At 43.4% G+C, this 21,251-nt stretch overlaps 1 protein-coding gene across 2 annotated transcripts in view; it reads right to left on the minus strand.

The window, feature by feature from the left end:
- Positions 1–236: 236 nt before the first annotated feature.
- LOC146858112 (gamma-crystallin-1-like) overlaps positions 237–21,251 on the minus strand; it is a 78,278-nt gene continuing 57,263 nt past the window's right edge. Inside the window, exons 1-3 of one of the 2 annotated variants that reach the window (XM_085648867.1) lie at positions 13,003–13,034; positions 2,894–3,136; positions 237–566 (exon numbers count right to left, since the gene is read on the minus strand). In XM_085648867.1, the coding sequence (XP_085504993.1) occupies positions 294–566; positions 2,894–3,136; positions 13,003–13,011 (525 nt within the window). In that variant the 5' untranslated portion in view covers positions 13,012–13,034 and the 3' untranslated portion in view covers positions 237–293. Of the gene's footprint in view, positions 567–2,893; positions 3,137–13,002; positions 13,035–21,251 lie in introns of those variants that run through there. The other variant, XM_085648866.1, reaches the window with a different exon arrangement.

Genomic DNA, 21,251 nt, shown 5'->3' on the forward strand with positions numbered 1-21,251 from the left:
ATTGCTTTAAAACCTTGTCTCCTAAATTAAGCCTGCCTATTCGCAGCCAGTTACCAAGGGCTGAGCAAGGGAATAATTTATTGAGACTGAGACTGGACCTTATTTTGTGATTATGGCCTTTTTACTAGTAAGTAACAACCTTCCGAAAGCAACCATATAGATTCCATCTGTTTTAAGAAAAGCAGCGATGATCTTTATTTTCAACTGTTGGTGGGGAAGAACAATACACTTTGATATCAAGGTATTTTAAGTTTTATTAATACAATCTAAACAAAGTTACTACCTACAGTAGTTTACAAATATCCCATTCTTCTGAAGGAGCCAACCCTTGGGCTCATGGCTCCCCAGTCGGTGTATCTCTTGTACTCCCCAGGCCTCAAGTAGTATTGACGTCCTCTATAGTTGGGCTCTTCATAAAAAATCCAGTGCCCCTCAAACACATTACAGGAGTGGATGTCATTGAAGTGGAATCGGTCATAGACATTTGGGCAGTCATCTGTGAAGTCCATCATCTGTCCTCCAAAGTCACTTTCCTCATACAGCCTTATCCGGAAGGTGCCACGGTACTGTGAAAATGAAGAGGAAAGAAGAGTTGCAAAAGATCAATTTTTAGATCAACGTGGCATACCACTGGAATATCGAGTTTTAAAATATCATAGTTGCAGAATATCAGGTCCTAAACTGCTATTAAATTACTGTGAAAGTGTGAAGGTAAGTATATATCAGTAAGCATAGATTAGCTATTCTTAGGTTCACACATATGTATTTTGACAATATATGTTATCTTCAAGATAACATAGATGTAAAGTTAAGAATTGTACATCTATGTACCTTAGATTAATTACATTTAGGTTACCAATATTCAGGCCAAGATATTTCCACATATCAATATATTTTGTTACTGAATATTCTGACATACAACTTATACATTTACAAAACACGTGTTTTTGACTAAAATGAGATTGAAACACCCTGTATATATTTATACAGTATTTATACAGAATGTTTTTTCACGTCTCATTCTGAAAAGGAAATTGTATTATATTCCTTTCATCAAAGAGAAAGATAGCTTGACAGCATACACTATAAAGATATGTTTTACCAGAAGATGAATTATCTAACTGGAGTTAGGTCTTCTATTAACAAAAGCAGATAAAGTAGGAATGTATAACAAGGGGACACATCACATCAGGTAGGATACCTGCACCCCATTGATTGTAGGTGTGTCTAAACAGCTTTTTCAATGTTTCCACAGTGTTCCCGTTCATTATATGGACTATGGTGAAAATTCTTTAGATGCATTGACTCTATTCTGAACACTGGCTTCTGGTCATAGAGACCCTGCATCGTAAATGAGGCACTGCATTTCAAATGTGTGGCCTTACAATATGAGGATCTAGATTACTCAAACTGCTTAGGGAGGTGTTGCTTCTTTGCTCTCTGCTACCTTACAATATAACTCTGGCCCACACAAAATTAAATGCAAGACAATAACAAACGACTTCCATTCAGCAAACAACATCCAAATAGTTAAAATGATGGTAAACCGAACATTGGTGATAATTATGACAGAACTATAAATAATGTTGTTAGTCAAGGAAAGTGATGTTATGCTGCCCTAAGTGATGTAATCCAGCCTATTTTGAGATGATACTGATGATGCAGATATCCTGTCCACTGTATTGGAAGTGTCATAGTCTGTAATGCACTTGTAATATGATGGATGGGATATCTGTCATGTTTGTGATGGATGGGATATCTGTAATGTTTGTGGAGGATCTCATCTGTAAACATTCTAAATAAGGGCCATGGTGTTGATCACACCAAGAGTCAAGCTCACAGTCAATTTAAACCATGCCTTAGCAGTGTTTAGTATTAAACTTGCGCCTCATTTCAGGAAGGAGGGCAATATCGTGTCATGTAAGAAGGAAATAAAGACTTCATTGTACCTAGCTGCAACATGTGCCTTCAATGCACATACAAATTGCTGTAACAACTAAAGGTGTCCTGCCCCAGCTACACTTTCCATTCTACTAGGGAGCACTTCACACTTAAGACTGGACAGGAATGAGTCAGAAAGGCAGTATAAATCTATGCCATCATTTTTTATGTTGTATATTTAAAAATCATGTTAGCACAGTCAGAATGCATACCTCTCAGTATATATGTGCCTTGTTGGCTGCACAAGGACAAGTCATGTGTATCTTACACAATCTCTACAATTTATTCCTGCATGTTTTCACAGGTTTTTTATAAATAGTTGCGATGATTTATTAACTCACAAAATCCAACCTGTAGTCGATACACTGTAAATAGTCTCAAGTTTGATCATATTATAAAAAATTAACAATTTAATGCCGTTCTAAAGTGCATCTCCAAAAAATGTGTGATTCAGATGAGACCTCATTAGCATCAGAACTGTCCAATCCTGCTCCAGTTTGGGAAACATCTTAAGGCGCACCTCTTTGAAGAACACTACCTCATGATGTAGCAACAGTCTGCTTTGCCTCTTGAAACCAACTACTACCCCTCCATTCCACACGTTGACTGAGTCTTTGCTTTGTACCATATACAGTGCCCCTCTGCTTTTCGGCAACTGGCGCACTATATAAGTACCACATACATACATGCATTCATAAAAGAACAGGGTGTCATGTTGATGAATGGATTTTGATATGTCTCCATCTATACAAAAAAGGATGTGCAGGAATTTAATTATCAAAACTGTTTGAGGAGAGAGATAGAAATGTGGATGCTCTAGAAAAGCACTTGTTGCATTAGTGACCTATTTTAGACAGAAGCAAAAAATATATATTTCCAATATTTGTGTCTTTAAAAACCAAAGTAAATCTGTAAAAATTGCTAAAAGCATATGGGCTGAAGCTGGACTTACTTCAGGGATCATTCGACAGGACCTGATGGAGTCATTGTATCCCATCCACCGCTGATACTCAGGGTACTCCCCCATCCTCAGATAGTACTGGCGCCCCCTGTAGTTGGGGTGCTCATAAAGCATCCAGTTTCCATTTTGAACACGGAGGGAGTTGCAGCGACTGAGGTGGGAGTGCAGGTCTGCACTATCAGAATTGCACTCATAGGAGCGGCCACCAAAGTTTCTGTCCTCGTAGAAAATAATCTGTAAAAAGGAAGATAAAATGGAACATTATATAAGCTATTGGCTATGCTGTGTTGTATGCGTAGCAGATAACTCTGTTCTCATTGACCTCGATGAAAGATAGGCTTTTGTCATAATCCTCAAACCTGCTATCTAATCTCATATTTACACTTGCTGTTGGAATCACATACCTTAATACTAAAAAGTGACCAAATGAAGTACCAGATAGTAAAAATAAAACCCCATAGTGTGAACGGGTTACTACTGCCCGAAGAATCAATGTCTCACCTTGAAAGGTTCAACGTGTGGTTTGTATATAATTTATATAGCTTAAGTTGTAAAGCCTGCAAAAGAAATATGTATGGATGTATATATTTATTTGTATTATCAAAGTATTTTTACTATCTGGTACTTCATTTGGTTATCCTTTTGGCACTTACTTTCCGCTTCGATTCCACATCGGTATTTTACTTGGTTATTTTTCTGGCACTTACTTCTCTCTTCATGCCACTTTCTATGGGACCTCATTTGGTGGCGATCTCCCTTTGAGCCTCATCTTCAGTCTTGTACCTAAGCAAGGTCTTTAATATAACTGATCCGTCTTTTCCTTTCTTATGCTCTGCGTATTGCAGATTATAATACTTGTTGCGTACCTGTACATACAGTCAATTAGACGTTATTTTTCTTCTTTCTTTGTATGCATGCAGCCTTGAGAAAGCCCTTTGGGCGAAACGCGCGTCGGCTGCGTTCTGAACATTAGACATTTGTTTGATTACCAATCAATAAACGCAACATATACAGTCTTATCAAGAACGGACAATGATGTGTATCTTTGTATGAAGTCTACAACTGATGGACAATACCCGAGGAAACGATGACTCAGGGTGTTACTATACTTTTGTGGTGTGCCGCATTGCCTTCTCAGAGATGGAATAAAGTAAAGAGGAGGCACTGAGCCACGGAAAAGTGACTGCTGGGTTGGGAACTTGGGGGACCCATCTCACTCGGGTACCGCAACACAGAGCTGGTGGACCTGGCCACTGCCTGACTGAGGCCTGCCACCTGGGATGCGGGAGCAACGAGAGAGATGGGCCAGTTAATACTGTTGGGACTGCGGAGCACCGTGCTGAACTCTCAAGTGTTGTGGACCGGGGGGTCCCCCCTGCATGCTCCCTTCGACAGTGGACCACCACATTCCTGCGATAGAGTGGAGGGCACCCTTGTGAGGGCTGAGCAGAGGCGACATTAGGGACACCCCAGGACAATATCATACCCGAGGGGCAAACCTAAGGCAAAACCAGTTGAGACTGCCACAGAACAAGAGGAGGGACAACTGGAGCAGGCGCAGAGCAATGCGGGGCGCAGCAGCTAGAAGACCTCATACAACAACAACTCGCTAAGATTCTAGAGGCAATCTCAGACTCAAAAGAGACACTGCTTCAAGATATAAGCACAGTGTTGGTGGGGATGGGTCTACTCCGTGCAGAGCAACAGAAGCTCAACGAAACAGTGAAAGTGGTGGAATCAAGCCTTGAAGAGCTGTCCCTGGCCCACCAGGCGATGGTCAAACAGGTGGCAGAGCTGCAGGACAGGTTTAAAACACTGGAGCGCAGGGCAGAAGATAGTAAAGGGCGTAGCCAAAGAAACAACATCTGCATTGCGGGCCTGCCAGAGGGGGTTGAAAACGGCAACATGATGGCCTATTTGGAGCCATGGCTCTGCCCCGTGGCTAAACCGGAGGGGCTAATATAGTTCTACACCCTGGAGAGGGCACACCGGATCCTAGAATGCCCGCCGGCGCCGGGCCGGTCCCCGAGACCAGTAGTGGCCCGATTATTGCATTAGAGGGAAAGAGACATCTTACTGCAAAAGGCATGATCAGATTCTCTATATTCATTGACTATACCCTTGAAGTGCAACAAAATCACGCCTACTTCTTGGAAGTTAAGAAGGTGCTGAGATCAGAAGGCCTTCAATACTCCCTTAATTTTCCTGCCTGACTTCGCATAGTAGTGGATGGAATGACACATTTCTGTGAAGACGCTTCGACTGCATGGGACTGGTTGGAAGTGTATAAAACCAAGACCCCTCGGGTTGCGCAAAAACAGGCACTGACTCGCCAGAATAGGTGGGCTGGAAAGCGTTCCAGGAGACGCCCGACGGGTAACATCTCAAAGAAAACAATTCCCTCACAGACAGAGGTAGAAAGGGCAGCAGCATTTGCTGAGATCGTGCTCACAGAGGGGAACTGGGGGATCGGACTCAGACTCCTCCAATGGAAACAGCCTCAACATGCCGCAAGTAACCCGAAAAACTGCAGATGAGATCATATAGCAGAGCATGTATGGAGAAAATGGAACTGGCTCAGTGCCTTGCCAATGCGGTGGTAGCTGATTCTCATTGAGCCTGAGGAGGCGATATGGCCCCGGTTGGACTATTATTGAGGTCGGTGCACTGCAAAGGCCCTGATATTTGACACGTTCTTGAGAGATATCGAACGAAGCCATGACCCCCTTGACGGACCATACCATAGCTGGTTTGGGCCTTGATTGTCCTTTGTAGTCATATGAAGGGTTTGGGCGGATGGCTGTTGCCCCACTGCTCGGGAAATGGGGAGTTGGTGCATGTTAAGATCCGTTTTTCTGTTGTTTTTTGTTGTGCAAGGCTTGGCATGTTTGTAGAGCAGATAACTGACTGCTTTTCCTTTTTGCTGGATTGGGAGGGGGGTTGGAGGGTGGTGGAAGGGGATGAACTGCTTTACCTGTGATGTCAACACAGTGCCAAGCTCTGAAGTTCCTTACATGGAACATTAAGGGGATGGGGTCCATGTCCAAATGCCATAACATACATAATTATTTAAAGAGACGGGGAGTGCAGATAGCTCTCCTGCAGTAGACACATCTCCTTCGAGCAGAGGTAGAAAGACTGCGTAGGCGTTGAAGAGGGCAGGTCTATGCTACATGTTTCTCTGCGTACGCACAGGGGTGTTAGTCTGGGTTAGATCCAGGGTTCCCTTTGAGCTGGGTCATAATAGATAAGGAAGGCAGATATTTGTTTCTCATGGGGAGGCTATATGGGCGAGAAATCACACTAGGCTGTGTGTATGCACCCAGCCAGGACCAACTGGCCTTTATGGCCAACCTTTCCATTTCGTATAGCGGACATGATGCTAGGGCATGTTATAAATGGGGGGGGGGGGTTAAAATAGTGATAGATGTAGGCTTGGACTGTTCCCACCCTCCATTACACGGGGCTCAAACCCAACGAGTGGCGACTGGATTGGGGAGTGGATGTCACATTGGGAGTTGAAAGATATTTGGAGAGTCCAACATGGAGAGACACGACAATACTCATTTTATTCCCCAAATGCACCAACTGCACACACAACTAGACACCTTTTGGTGCTCCCCCTCCCTCAGCAGTTTTATCATAGGTACAGAATATCAAGGGCGGACCCTGTTGGATCACAGACCAATGCTGCTGACATACCGGCCGCATGGAGATAGACCTCCCATACCTACATGGAGCCTCAATCCTATGTCTCTAGAAGACGAGCCATTTACTAGCGCCCTGCACTCCCTCATAGGAGAGTTCTTTCCTGAAAATGAACACTCCACTTCCTCTGCATTAATAGAGTGGGAAGCGTTTAAGGTGGTGGTGCGAGGACACTGTGTGGGGCAAACTGTGGGAGTGCATATGGTCCTCCACAGGGACTTGTTGGCTAGGGAGGAAGAAATCCGGGCACTGGACAACCAGGCCGGAAATACATGGATCCCCGATTCTACGTGTTCTGACTGCTGCTGGCTTGACGGTACATGACCAGGAGGAGATCAATGGTCTATTTAGGAACTAATATGAGACACTCTATGCCAATCCCCCTCAGGCCCCCAGCACGCTTATCAGTGCTTTCTGTGACCCGTTTAACCTCCGCATTTTAAATGTAGAGGCAAGACAGGAATTGGGAGGACCTTTGACCCTGCAAGAGGTGCAGGGAGCAATCGCCACTATGGCCAGTGGGAAAACTGGCCATCCAGCGGAGTTTTAGCAGACATTTGGGACCAAATTGGCTCCAAGTTTGGTGACCTTGTATGCGGAGTTGCTCCAGGTGGACCATTTGCCAGAGAGGATGCGTGATGCACTGGTGATCCCACGCCCCAAAACTGCAGCGCCTGATGCTGGGGTAAAAGATTACAGGCCCCTCTCCATGCTCAACACTGACATTAAAATATTAAGCGAGGTGTTGGCGCTTAGACTACTTCCATATGCAGAACCTAATCAATGCCGACCAGAATGGATTTATTCCTTTCCGCAATACCTCGTACAACCTCAGACGCTTGTACTTGGTACTGTACCACCCGGAGGCACAATCCCTCCGACAGGCCGATATTCTGTCCATTGACCTAGAAAAGGCCTTTGATACCGTGGGCTGGAACTACCTGCTAGCGCTTATGAGGCGCTTGGGTATGGGAGATGACTGGGTGGCGTGGGTGTGACTATTGTATACGCACCCCACAGCCAGAGTCAAGACTGGTAAAAATATCTCACTACTATATCAAATAGAGCGAGGTACCCGACAGGGATGCCCCCTGTCGCCGCTTCTATTCGCCTTGGCGATAGAGCCCCTGGCCAAGCTACTTCAAGAAGGAGGGGAAGTCGTGGGCCTGGAGATAGGAAGGGGGACATATATCATGTTCTTTTATGCAGATGACCTAATGGTCTACCTCTGCGATGCTACTAGGAGTGTGGAGACAGCTTTACATTGCTTGGAGACATTTGGGGAGCTGTCAGGTCTACAGGTTAATAAATGTAAAGCATACCTGTTCTACGTGGCTGGACAATTAGAACGACCTCCCAATCTACCTGCAGACCTTAACTGGGCACCAGTTATGTTTAATACCTAGATATCCAGGCCTTTCATTCTTTGGAAGATCTAAGAGGTGGTAACTTGGATAAAGCACTTAGATCGCTCCTGTCCAACGTTCAGTTCTGAGGCATGTTACTCCTTCTCATAATGGCTAGGATCTCCCTGGAGAAAATGGTCATGTTACCCCGCTTATTATGCTATTTTGCCAACTTGCCAGTTATGATGCCTACGGGATGGTTTCGCACTTTAGACTCCTTAACAAAAGACTTAGTCTGGGGGAACTGTAGGCGTAGAGTGTTCTTCCAGACTCTGAGGCATCCTGTAGAGGCAGGGAGCTGGGTAGTGACAGATTTTGAGCTCTATCAACGGCATCCCAGCTGCAGGTCAAAATCCCAGGCTGCTGCTGGCAAAACTCTTGGACCATACAATAAAAGTTCTGTATACCTCGATAGTTCAGACCACAACACTACAGTGCTGGAAACGTTGCATCAAGAAAGTACCTGATACCCTGTAATACTCTCTGGAGTTACCCCTGGTGGGGCTGCCACACAGGGAGTCGCAGAGGGTCATAGCTGCAGAACAGAAGGCACCATGGGCTGTGGTGGGACTTGAGAATGTGGGGGATTGTTATCAAGAGGTTATGTTGCTCCCCTTTACGGAACTGGTGGAGGTTGTGGCCTGCCCCCCAGCCAGTTCCTTGTATATGAGACTTTGCAACGAGCATTTGGGCAGTTATGGGACCGGAGTAGAGAGGAACCGGGGACGCATGGGGTCTGATCACCCTGGGCACAGCGAGACACCAAATTAATTGGTTCTATGAGTCCCTGCATGAGGCTTCTCTGTCTCCACTGCTGAAACTGCTGGGGAAATGGGAGAGGAATCTGAGAAGGGAGCTGACCGCTAAGGAATGGAGCAGAGTCCTGGAATCCCCTGAGAAAGTATCACGGAATGCACAATTGAAATATGTTCAATTCAATTATGTGCATAAGACATACCTGACACCACATAGGATATTTGTCAGATTTTGTAGAATTTTTTACTAGATATGAAGTCTTCATGTATATCTGTTACATCCAACCTCTTAAATCATCAGGCAATCTTCTTGATGAAGCACAAGTGTTTGCAGGTGCCGACGCGTGTTTCGGTGCAAAGCGTCCGAAGAGCCATGCACCTTCCTCAGGGCACACAGTGTCCAATAAAAGTTCTCAGGTGGAAGGGCAGCCAAGAAATATCTGATTACTTGATTCCATTTCATAGAGAAACTGAACTCCAGCACTTCTTTAAAGCAGCAACAGTCCTCAATAAACAAAAAGCAGCGAAGATGTGTGCGTGCTGATTATATTGCATTGCATCACTTATAAGTGTCCTCGAATATGAATTACAGGTGTCTCTTTACTAGATAAATCAAAGTTACTAGTCACACAAGATGCAGAAACAGCAAGGGGTAGTCCAAAATGGTGCTCAGACCATTTCCGATGGGAGACAAATCTCCGTGCCGCACTCTGATGACTGGAACCGTACTGTAGGTGGTAACAAGAGCAATCCAGCCTAAACAGCATTGGTATTCAGCACTCCGACCTTCAATATCTCCTTCCGCAGGCTTCTGAGCAAAACATTGATCCACACCACTTATTCTTGTACACATTAAGCACTGTTGCTTTGCTCCAAAGTTCCATGGGCTCCTACCATGCTCATCACTTTCTTGGTAAAGTCAAGAACTCAGAGCTTGCTCTTTGAGGTGATTATGCATCAGAGACTCAGATACAGTCTGACACAATGAAATAACAATCAAAATGGCCCACCAATCACAAGAAAAGCTATAGCTAATAATGCTAGTCTTTTTCTTTACAAAATACATTAATAGAGGGGTAAAATGGTGATCAACAAGGCAAAGTCGAAGGTCCTAACAATTTCTAGGCCCATGATTTAACCATACATGTTATTGTAGTGCTACCACCTCTACATGCTACAGACAATGTAGCACTGAGTTAGATATATTATGTTAACTATGGAGGAATTATGACTAAAAGCAATATTTAGTTGGAAGTGCTCTGTGGCACAGGATTGGGCTCAGAAAGACAAACAATCTGTTACTCACAGCTATTATCTTGCAGAATTCGTGCAGGTGAGAAGTTGATTTTCATGTTTCCTAAAAACTGTGACTTCACATGGGAACTTCTACAAAGTGTCTCTGTGTAAAGCCAGTCACAATCTCAACTTAAAGTTGCATGGCATGATTTGTCCAATCATCACAAATCTCACTATTGTGCTGGCCTCCTAAATACATCACTGATGCCATTTCCTTATGGCGCTGGAAGTATGGGTGTGGGGGATACTACAGCACCGCCAACAAGGTCCATGCTTGAGTTCAGAGGGGGAATCAATAATGAAGATTCCTTTACATTATGTTTTTTAGATGTCACATTTGCTCTGTGTTCAGAGAGAGCCCAAATGCCAGGCTATGTGTGCAGACAGATTGTGGGGTATCCTTTTAACATGGGGATTAGTGTTTACTTTTCATTCTCTGTAAAGTTAGAGGATTTTCTAAAGTGAACTATGTGACAATCGTCCTGGGGAACAGTGGGTGTGGACGGCAAGGCTGTAGCATGCCACGTTTTTTTTAACACAGAAGAACCTTTAAATACCTGTAAATGAACTGTACAAATATTTCCAATATATCAGCAGTTGGGAAAACACATGGGGCAGATTTACAAGCCCCTTGCACCACTTTTGCGTCACGTTTCCCATGTTAAAAATGACGCAAAAGTGGCGCAAGGGGCTTGTAAATCTGCCCCCTGTTTGTAATTCTGAAGAGTAATGGAAACAGAAATGTTAATACTCTCACAACAAATCAAGACACTTCACTTGGTGATGTGCAAATGAAAAAATATGCTGAAACCGAATTGCCATACATTATCGGTTGTGCGCTGAATAGTTTTGTCAGTCAAACTGCATGTCTTTGCAAAAGTACTCGACATTTCAATAGTAAATATGCAGTCTGTAAGTGATAGTGTTCTATAAAGTCATGCTCTAGTAATATATCTGTGACAGTGTCCTCCAGAGTTCACTACAGACTACATACTACACCCATAAAGACTTTCCTGCTGTATAAGCCTGGTAAGAAAATGGCATTAGAGCAATGTTAAGGGTCACATTTGTGATGTCTAGTGTTCATTGACTATAATCTAGGTAATTCTCCGCCAATGGAGATATGTAGAGGCTCCTAAGGAAATCCAGCATCCACTAGTTCAATGTACTCACTGTTCAGATCCAAGCTTGATATTTCTGCATTACTTTGCTTAAAAATTGTGTTCATCAGCATTGTGGTCGTGTATAGCTTTGAGGCTTAATATTATTGAAAAGCTGATGGAACTCATCTCCTAGTGAGAGGGTAACCATGAAATACGGTAAAAATTGATTGTTGCATGCTCTGTCCTTCATGCATCACTGAGATGAGTGAATACATTGTTAATGAAATTAACATGCATGGTATATAGCCTACAGTTTACTAGAAGCCACAGCCAGTGTTACCTATAGAAAGGGCAGCTGATCCATAATAATGAAGCATCAATTACTGTTGTGTCTCAACACCCTACCACACAACTATTTCTAGGGTTGATAAGCCGCTTGCTAAGCACGTTGGTAAACTAAGACTTCTTTTTGTCAACAAAGTAAAAATATACACATATAGGGGAATACAGGTCCTCTTTTGACTTCTTTGACTCAGGACCTTTCAGCTATTGGCTGGGGTATTGTCAATCACAGCTTGTATCAGCCCGCAAGAGTATTTTTGTCTCAGCTTCTTTCTACTTGCTGTTTGAATCTATTCTCTCTCCTCTAATGGGATGTCTGAGGGACTATTATACATCTGAAATACTTGGTCAATCACCACTCATTCAATATCTGTTTCTGATAAGCACAGTAACCAATCACACATCTGCCCTGCTGCTGAGCAGCTGCTAACATTGTGATTTCACGTGACTGCCCTGCCACCAGAATGCCGTCACTGATTCCTTACTGTGTACCTGCAGCACTGCTTTAAATTCACCTGGTGCCTTCTATCCCCTGCCAGCGGCTACTACTAAGACCTCCTAGCAGCTGCCGCCAGCTGAAGAAGAATTGTAAATCCAGTGAGTATGGCTTATAAATCACTATCTGAACCAAACCTGTTAGATATACCAGTACGTGTTTGTATGAGCTACGAGGGTTAGAAAAGAACGGTGGAACAAAAATGGATCCCTCTCAAAGCAATGCTTTCCTAAAATCCTCACACTAGAACCTTTGTTTGAAAAAAAGAGTTAAATGGTATGATTTAATGTTGTTCTTGATATTTTTTCATACACTTTTTATTGAAAGAAATAATGAGATGATCTGCAACCCACAACTAAATAATCAAATTTACAGAAAAACAGTAGACATGCCTACTTGACCAAAAATATCAAACACTCTTTGACCCCTCAAGTCAGTTGTTCAGAAAGTTACATGGCCCTAAAGACAAAGAAAAGGAAGGTGGGGTGGGAGGGGGGTTAGAGGAGCAAGGACAATGAAAACTGTGAGGGGAATAGTCTGGAAACAGTTATTTAGTAGGTATGAAAGGGGATAAAAGGTATGGCACTGGGAGAAATGCAAAAATAGATCTTCCCCGGATCAGTTGCAGTCGGCCTCATTGGTGATTTAGAAAGATTGTCTCTCACAAGCATTGCAACATATCCTGGCCTGCTTCTTCTTGTCCATAAGTTTGTAACAAATAATGCAATTAGGTATATAATGGCACAGTGCTCTAGGTAAGGCTAAATACATTTTTCTTTGCGCTATGAGCACGTACAACAGAAGAGTGTACAAAGGAACTGTTCAAAGCAAATTAATCTATCTCAGCCGTCTGTGTTAAAACATAATGTAAAAATCAACTCTGTTTATCAGAGCTTTGAGGGCTCCTAACAAAGGAGTGATTGATAGTATAGCGACTTCCGGGACAATAAGACTTGAGGAATTCCTAATGCTAAAGCCCTGCATGTTGCTTTACCTTTCCCATGTTGGCTGGTGTCAGTCAGAAGCTGTGTACTCAGTGCTCGGAGGCCTCAGCCCTTTTATACACCGAGGGCACAAACGCTGAAGTCCGGAAACAATGGACCACGCTCAAGCCCTGGACGGGAAATGTATAGCTTTCTGTATTGTTGCACTGTAATTGGGGAACAGTCTTCTTTTTTCAGTTTCTCTTGTTCTGTTTTTGCTTATTGTGGGTTAAACCTAACTGCTGACACTTTGTGTAGCATACAGGTTTCTGGAACCATTTTGTTGGCTCCTGAGGAAAAACAATGTTAAATATTTCTGGAAGCTGAACACATGGAGAACGCTTTCATAATTTGAATGTGTTCATAGAGCGCTAAGGGAAACAGTTATTGTTTTGTCATAGATATATTCCACAAATGTTATAATGACACTTTTGAGTTCTTAGAAAATATATATGTATATCTCCAATATGGAAACACCAGCCCAGTTTATAGACACAACATATTTAAGTCTTTGAGTACTTAGGGCCACATGCATTAAAGTATGAATTGCGATTACTAAATTGCAATTTTTAAGGAATTGCAATTTAGGAATCGCAATTCCTTATGCATGTAGGAATCGCAAAACAAATTGTGATTCATACACATTCCTTAATGGCGACTCCCAAATTGCGATTCGCAGTTAAGGAATGGCTTCCCATTCATTCCTACGGGCCTATCAGCCCATAGAAATGAATGGCATTGCATGCGCAGTTTGTGAGTAACAGACAGATACACGCAAATCGCTCATACAATTTGAAGGGTGCAAGGGGGCCAGAAGGCCACTCTGATGCACCCCCAAAAATAGGTAGGTATGCACTTGTGGTGCATACCTAACGGCATGTGTGTGCACCACAATGCACTTTGAAAAATGCATTTGTTTTGCATTTTTCAAATGAATTGCAAATTACCATCAACTTGAAGTTGATGGTAATTTGCAGTTCCAAATTGGGAAAATGCAATTTGCAAATGCATGATGCATTGCATTTAGGGAATCACAATTTGCGATGCCCTAACTGCATTCACAATTAAGGGAATTGCAAAAAATTAGCTATTTCCTTAATTGTGAATTGCAAAAAAAGTTACATGCTTTGGAAAAGGCCATTTTGCGATCCCAAATGGCTGAATTTATGTGATTTGCACTGTTTGCGATCGCAAAATGGTCTGATGCATGTGCCCCATAATTTGCAAAAGAAGTGCTGATGCTTAAAACTCGACTGTGGGAATACTAAGACTGGTAGTCTGGAATCCACATCATGCCTCTTTAATCTGCCACCAGGCAATCCCTGCCTCTTTATCTCACTATTACAGTTTCCTGCGTTGCAATATATTTTTGTTATTTCTCTTCCTCCGTATTTCCATTTTGTCTTATTTCCCTTTCTTGCTTTTGGGAAATATATGATGAGGAAAAATAAGTGGCGGTCCCCAAAAATGAGTGCCAGTGGGCACCACCGGCAACCACCAGCTCACATTATGCACTGAAGTCTTTCCACATTTAACAAGACTGTTTGTGGGGAGTGTAGTGTCTTGTAAATAAAAGAACACAGGAACTCTTTTGGCTCCATCTTTATACCGTAGGCCTGTGACATAAGTGTTTGGAAAGATGAGTTGAAGACAGGCTTAGAATATGGAGTTCCGACTTACACCTAGTAGAATAAAGATGTGTAAAATTGCTCTCTGTGTGTTGCATGGTTATTGGCGGGTGTCTATGGCTGGCAGGACGCTGCAACTGGTGACGAGATAGGGAATACAAAGCCCATACACAGAAAGCGCTCTGCCAGAGGGTATGCATGGTCCAGCAAACTGCTTGTGCATGCTGTGTGTGCCACAGTCGAAATTCAGTATCAACGCTGGCAATGGTGGAGTTTCAGTGCAACGCCAGCCTGTAATAAATGCTTAAAGACAAAGAAAGCGGCATTAAAAGTCTACATGACGGTGGGCAGGAACTGAATGAAACAGATGCAAATAAAAGGTACTGTACCATTATGTAAATGAATGCCATACGCAATACGAAGTAAGAATGCTAAAGGCGTATGCAACCAGGTGTTTGTGAAGAAACATTTAAGCACAACGCTGCTCATAACGTTGCCTGTTTCCATGGACTAGTAGAATACATCGATTTTCTACTTACTAAAACCATTAATGAATCATCATGCCACAACGTGCTGCGGAACGGCCCCAGAGGGAAGACCAGAGGGGTTGTGCATGCAGAGCTGTCCCCAGGCAAAGGGGCCCACCTCCAAACCTGCCACCAATGGGCCCAGAACAATTAGACAGCCATAAGATAAAGATCTGCAATGGAGAGCCAGGGCAAGAGCCAAGGTCCGAAAGTCATTAAGGCTGACCTCGAAACCAGGACATCACTAGGCACTTGAAAAGCTCCCTCTGATCAAGTTCCACAGGAAGCTCCTGACAGACCACTACTGTCCACCAATGTATATACGGTGGCTGCATTCTTAAAACCGCCAACTACATTTGATACTGCCAAAAACCAGAATATTAGCAATAGATGGACTGCATGGATATAGACTTTTGAATATTTCATCAATGCATAGACAAAAAAGATGATAAAAAGATCACAACTTATCTGAGAAATATGACTGGTGAATGAGTGAAAGAAGCCATGAAAAAGATGCCACAAAAAGGTGAAATGGCATACAATTAATTCACAATGAACTTGAATGTCAAATTTAATTCAGTGCCAAATGAAAGATACATATGCAGTTATGCAGTTATGAATGCCAGAGACCAGGTGAAACCATCAATGACTTTGTTGAGAGACTAGATGTTCTGGTGAAGCACAGTAAATTCAATAATTTAATGATGGGGAAGCTTCCCACCTCAGAGTGATGGAGGGATGTCTGTCAGATTCTTTGTGACACTGAATGCTGAAAGAAACTCTGAGCTTAGAACAAGTCCTTAAGGCTGCCTTCGCTGAAGACCGTGCTGCCCACGACTGACGTGCAGGCTGGAGGCACCCAAAGTGCGTCACTCATGAACATGAAAATTAAGCCAAAATACAAGGCCGAGAGACAAAAGGCAACGTCGCCACAGAAAAAGAAAACGTGTTACAGATCTGGACTGTCATTTCCACACAAAAGTAAATGTCCCGTCATTGGACAGATATACATCAGCTGTGGTAAAGCGAACCTTTCATGACAAAATGCCCAAACAAACGCTACCTCAGCGATGTTTGACGCACTCCCACAAGGTTAAGCGGTCACAGCAACTGATGCAAGTTGACACCAAACGAAGTCAATCATTGTCTAAATCATCAACAAAGAGTTCCTCAATATCAGTTCCCACTGAAATTGACAATGACAATTGTGTAATGTCGATGTTTACTTCAAAAGGGCATGCATATGTGGGACTGGTCTCATGTGAGGAAAAACACAAGGTAAAGAAAAATTTAAAAGAAAAAAAAGCACAAGCATTCAAACATTGTCCGAAGATCACTGTAAAGATAAACAGGTATTCGATACCATTCATAATTGATAGCGGTGCGTTGATAAATATCATGCCTGAGGAGAAGAATCAAGAATTATCTCCATTACCACACTTTACAAAGTCAAAGACTAAAGTATACACATGGTCTTAGAGAGTCATTTGTAGTCAAAATTACTAAAAGTAACATTGGAGGAGCTGTGCTCATATGCGTTGACATGCGTCAGGCCAACAAGGCAAATATGCGAGAGACATCCTAGTATGCACATAGCTGATGTGATAACTCAATTGAATGGTGCGAAGTTCTTCTCTCGGCTCGAAAGGATATCACCAATTGGAGCTCTAAGAAAAATCCAGGTACATTACAACCTTTTCTATGCATATTGATTTGTTTTGCTATATGCAATGGAGTTTTGGTATATCCCTGCTGCATAACTTTTCCAAGATATAATTTGATGTATCATACAGCCTGTAGTACATACATTTAACTATGGTGATGGCATATTGGTTTTCAGAGCTAAACAGAAGGAGCATGAGAAAGCTCTCACGCAGGTATTTCATTTGCTGAATGATGCAGGCTTAGCTCTGAATGCTGATAAATTTGAATTTCACAAGAAAAGCTTAAAAATATTTGGCAATGTCTTTTCTGATGGGGATTTGAAACCTGATCCAGCTAATGTAGAAGCGTTGTTTAATGCAAATCCACCACAAGGCATTTCTATGTTACAAGCATTTCTTGGAATGCCCAGTTACTATTCGAGATATTTATGAGACTGCTATGGTCAGTGCACCATTATGAGAACTAATGAAAAAGAATGTGTCTTTTCATTGATCACAAGAATATGAGAAGAGCTTCCAAAAGATCAACCAAGCTATGGAGAGTGCCACTGCAATGGCCTACTTTGATCCCACATGTCATACAGAGGTTGTAGTTGATGCTAGCCCTGTTGAGTTACACGCAATCCTTGCACAGCACAATGGGGAGCCAAATGCACTGAGACATATCATGGCATACACCAGTAAAAGCCTGTCACAAACGGAATGTGCTTGCTCGCATCCTGAACAAGAAAGCTTGGAAGTGATTTTGGGCTGGCGAATATTTTCATGTGTTTATGTATGGAAAGCCCTTCATAGTAGTGACTGGTCATCAAGCACTGTTGACAATATTCAGCAATCCCAAAGCCAAAATTCCTCCTAGAATTGAACGTTGGGTTTAGAGGTTACAATAATTCAACTACACAATTCTTCATTGTCCAGGGAAAGATCAGAATCCTGCTGGTGTTTTTTTTCAAGAGTGCCCTAGCAATGCACTGGTACCCCATCTAAGACGACAGAGGATTCCATCAATTTTATTGTAAAATCAGGCAAACCAGCTGCCATTTCTTTAGAACAAATTGTCACCGCCACGAGTCAAGATAGTGACATGTTAAAGTTAAAATACTTTATTGCTCATCAATCGTGGAACCATCACTCTTGCCCCCTCACTAATGGCAGTGAGTATGTGAAGTTCAAAAACGTAAGAGATGAACTTTCAGTCACTCAAGAAAGCCTCATTCTGTGAGGTACATGAATTGTTATTCCTTAGAGTCTCCGAAAAAATATGATCGGCGTGACCCATTAGGGACATCGAGGAATGGTTGCCACTAAGAGAGCTCTCTGTGATCAAGTCTAGTTTCCGTATCTCGATGTAAGGGTAGAAAAAAAGATTTGAAGACTTGTCTCATATGCGACTGTGTTTAACTCAAGTTATTCAGCATCCTTTGAACATGTCAGAATTGCCACACCATGCTTGGGCGAAAACTGCTATTGATTTCTTTGGTCTGCTTGAGAATAGACATCATCTTCTAGTTATTGTTGATGAATACTCTCGTTTTCCACTGGTAGAAGATCTTTCATCCACTACACACGAAAAGGTTATTCAAAAGTTAGATGACATCTTTGTGACATGGAGTGTACCTGCAATCCTAAACTCTGCCAGTGGCTCACCTGTTAATAGTCAAGAATTCAAAGTCTTTCTGAATTACCTAAATATAAAGGACCAAAAGCGCACTTCTCTTTGGCTGCAGGCCAATGGTCTTGCTGAACGGTTCATGAGTACTCTAAAGAAAGCTGTTCAGTGTGCTGAATTGGAGAAGCTCGACCTCAAAGTTGTTTTGAACACTACTCTTCAAGCTTACAGTTCGACCCCTCACTCAATGACAGGGGAAAGCCCTGCAACTCTCTTGTTTGGAAGAGCCATGACGACCAAGCTGCCCCAATGGACCAACCTCAGATCCAAGAATGAGGAAGGCGTGCATGCTACGGACTTTGGTAGCAAGCAGAAGATGAACATATATGCTGATAGACGACATCATGTAAAAGATAGAAATAATCAAAAGGAGCTAGCTATTATGTAGAGACTCATGTAATGATGAAATTACCCTTGTGGACTTTGAGTCCCTTCGGACAGTTTTTAAATCTACACCCTTAACACCATCACTACACACTCACCTAACAAAATCTGCTCTGCTGTAAACAGATGTTGCAGCAAAGCCGAGGCACACTCGGTGCCCTGGGTGGGGCTCGATGATGAAGCATGCCACCAACTAGGTTGGTGGGTGAGGGCCTTCATAAAAAAAAGGGGGGTCATTAGTATTGTGGGCGAATCGCCAATTCCCACCACCTGCCTACCATTTCCCCCCCGGGCCGGGCATATTACGATGGCGGGGGGGTTCTTTCTATCTGCCGTTTTTCCGCCAGTTGGACAGGCGACCGGGCAAAAAAGGGCACCAATATGGTGGTGGTATCTGCAAGACCCCACCATCCATATTAGGATGAATGCAGAAACGTGCCTTTCCATGGCGGCAACGCCACCATGTAAAGGCATGCGGTATCTGCCTTAGGGGGCCCGTTGCAGGCCCCCAGTTGTTAGGGGCACACATGGGGTGTACCTATGGTACCCGCCTGCATTTGCTTGTACAAGGTGGCAGGCACCGTGCGGTGCCTGCCACGTTGTGCATGCAAATGCAAAACATGCCTTTTTAGGTCTCGTTGAGCCCAGCGCATGCGCTGGCTCGGAGAGACATTTTGTATGTGTGATTTTTAAGTGCTGCTGGCTGGCCTAGCGCTTTATCGGCCCCCTGTAACAAGGCGCAGCAGCAGTCCCCACCCCCAACCCCGACCCCCCACCTCCGCTGATCATACGTAATTGCCAGGGCTGGTTTGGTGTTGACAGTCTGCTGGTCCAAAGGCACCCAGTTTAGCGTGCGGCTAAACTGAACTATTCAACCCCATCTCCTTCGTGACTTCCCCCCTCTAATGAAAACAGCCCCCCTCATTAGAAATAGGTTCCTTACATTTTTAGGAACGAGAAAAAGAATGGGCTCCTCAAGGCCCGATCTTTAACGAGGCTGAGGTTTCCCCGCCACGGTACTTGCTTTACTACGTCTGTAAAAGTCCCTGATTTCTTAGAAATCACCCAAACACTTTGGGATTTATTAGAGGCGTGGGGAGTCGGATTTCTTGTTGATAACTAGCTCGTGGGCAGGCGACTCTGGGCTGAACTGCAAGACTATGAGTAGAGACCACAGTGAAGGGGGGGAGCTGAGGGGTTCAACAGAGAATGTATGTGTGTGAAAACAACAATTAGAGGGTCTCTGTCATGGCACAGTGCCACTCCTATAGTCTCTTCTTAGGTCCATGTCTCACACCTAGCATAGTCTCACCCTGGGTCGTTGCTTCACTGAGTGACTGGCTTATCACTTCTATCCCACGCTGGGGATGTGGCCTAATGGCTAGAGCGACCAACATTGAAGCAGGGGGAATCCAAGTTCCAATCTGGCGGGAGGCTCAAGCATCCTGTGATTCTGGCAAATCATGTAATCTTCCCATGCCTAAAAAATGAATACGCCTGTCTGTAATGCAACTGGTGCTCATGTAAAGCACTCTGATACTTTCGAGTCAAGTTTGCGCTATATAAAACTGCAAACATAAAAATAAAAAAACACGCTCACTACCACAGGGTCTCTTGGCGCAGCCTCTTGCATGTTATATGACAGCGCATCTGGGAATCGTCATTTGTTCCTAACCCGTTATCCTGTACCGCCTGACACCTGTCGCCTCTTGGCGCTTACATGTCGATACCCTAAACCTCTGCTCAGGATGATGCACCCAAACTCTAGTCTATTTTGTGTCTACTGACCTGGCACCTAAAGTAAGCATGTGTCATCATACACCGGAGGTGTGAAATCATCTTGGCCATTCAGTACAGGCCTCTCTATGGGGTGCGCCTAAAGCTAATATTGCAGAGCAGTCCTCAGCCATTCTGCTTTCTGTGTGTGAGCGGATGTGTACTGCGGAATAACCTGGGCGCAGGTCAATTTCCGGGTCACAGAGATGGAACGGGTGGATCGCTGTGGGTGGAATACTGGTGGCACCCTTTCTTGATTCTTTCATCTTGCTCTTCTGGGCCCTCTTCCCTGTCCCTTGGAGGTTTGGGGTAAACTTATTAGATTGGTATCAAGTAGTACATAGCTGTCCAACATAACTTGCCAATAAATCAAGTTCCCACATTTGTCATAAGTGGGTAACCCAGTAACTGTTAATAGGCATTAATTGAACTTTTCACTTTACTCGGAGCAGGGCCAATCACAAGACAAGTAATTCAACACCATGCACATAAAATGAAGTGCTGAAAAATAGTCCCATGTTCATTTAAAAAACAAAAGGGATTTAATGTGTTACAAATACTTTATTGTAGCATTATAATACATTCCTTCTCCTTCAGAAACCCCCAAAGTCC

Source organism: Triturus cristatus, chromosome 3_2 (assembly GCF_964204655.1).
Source record: "Triturus cristatus chromosome 3_2, aTriCri1.1, whole genome shotgun sequence".
NCBI lineage: Eukaryota > Metazoa > Chordata > Amphibia > Caudata > Salamandridae > Triturus > Triturus cristatus.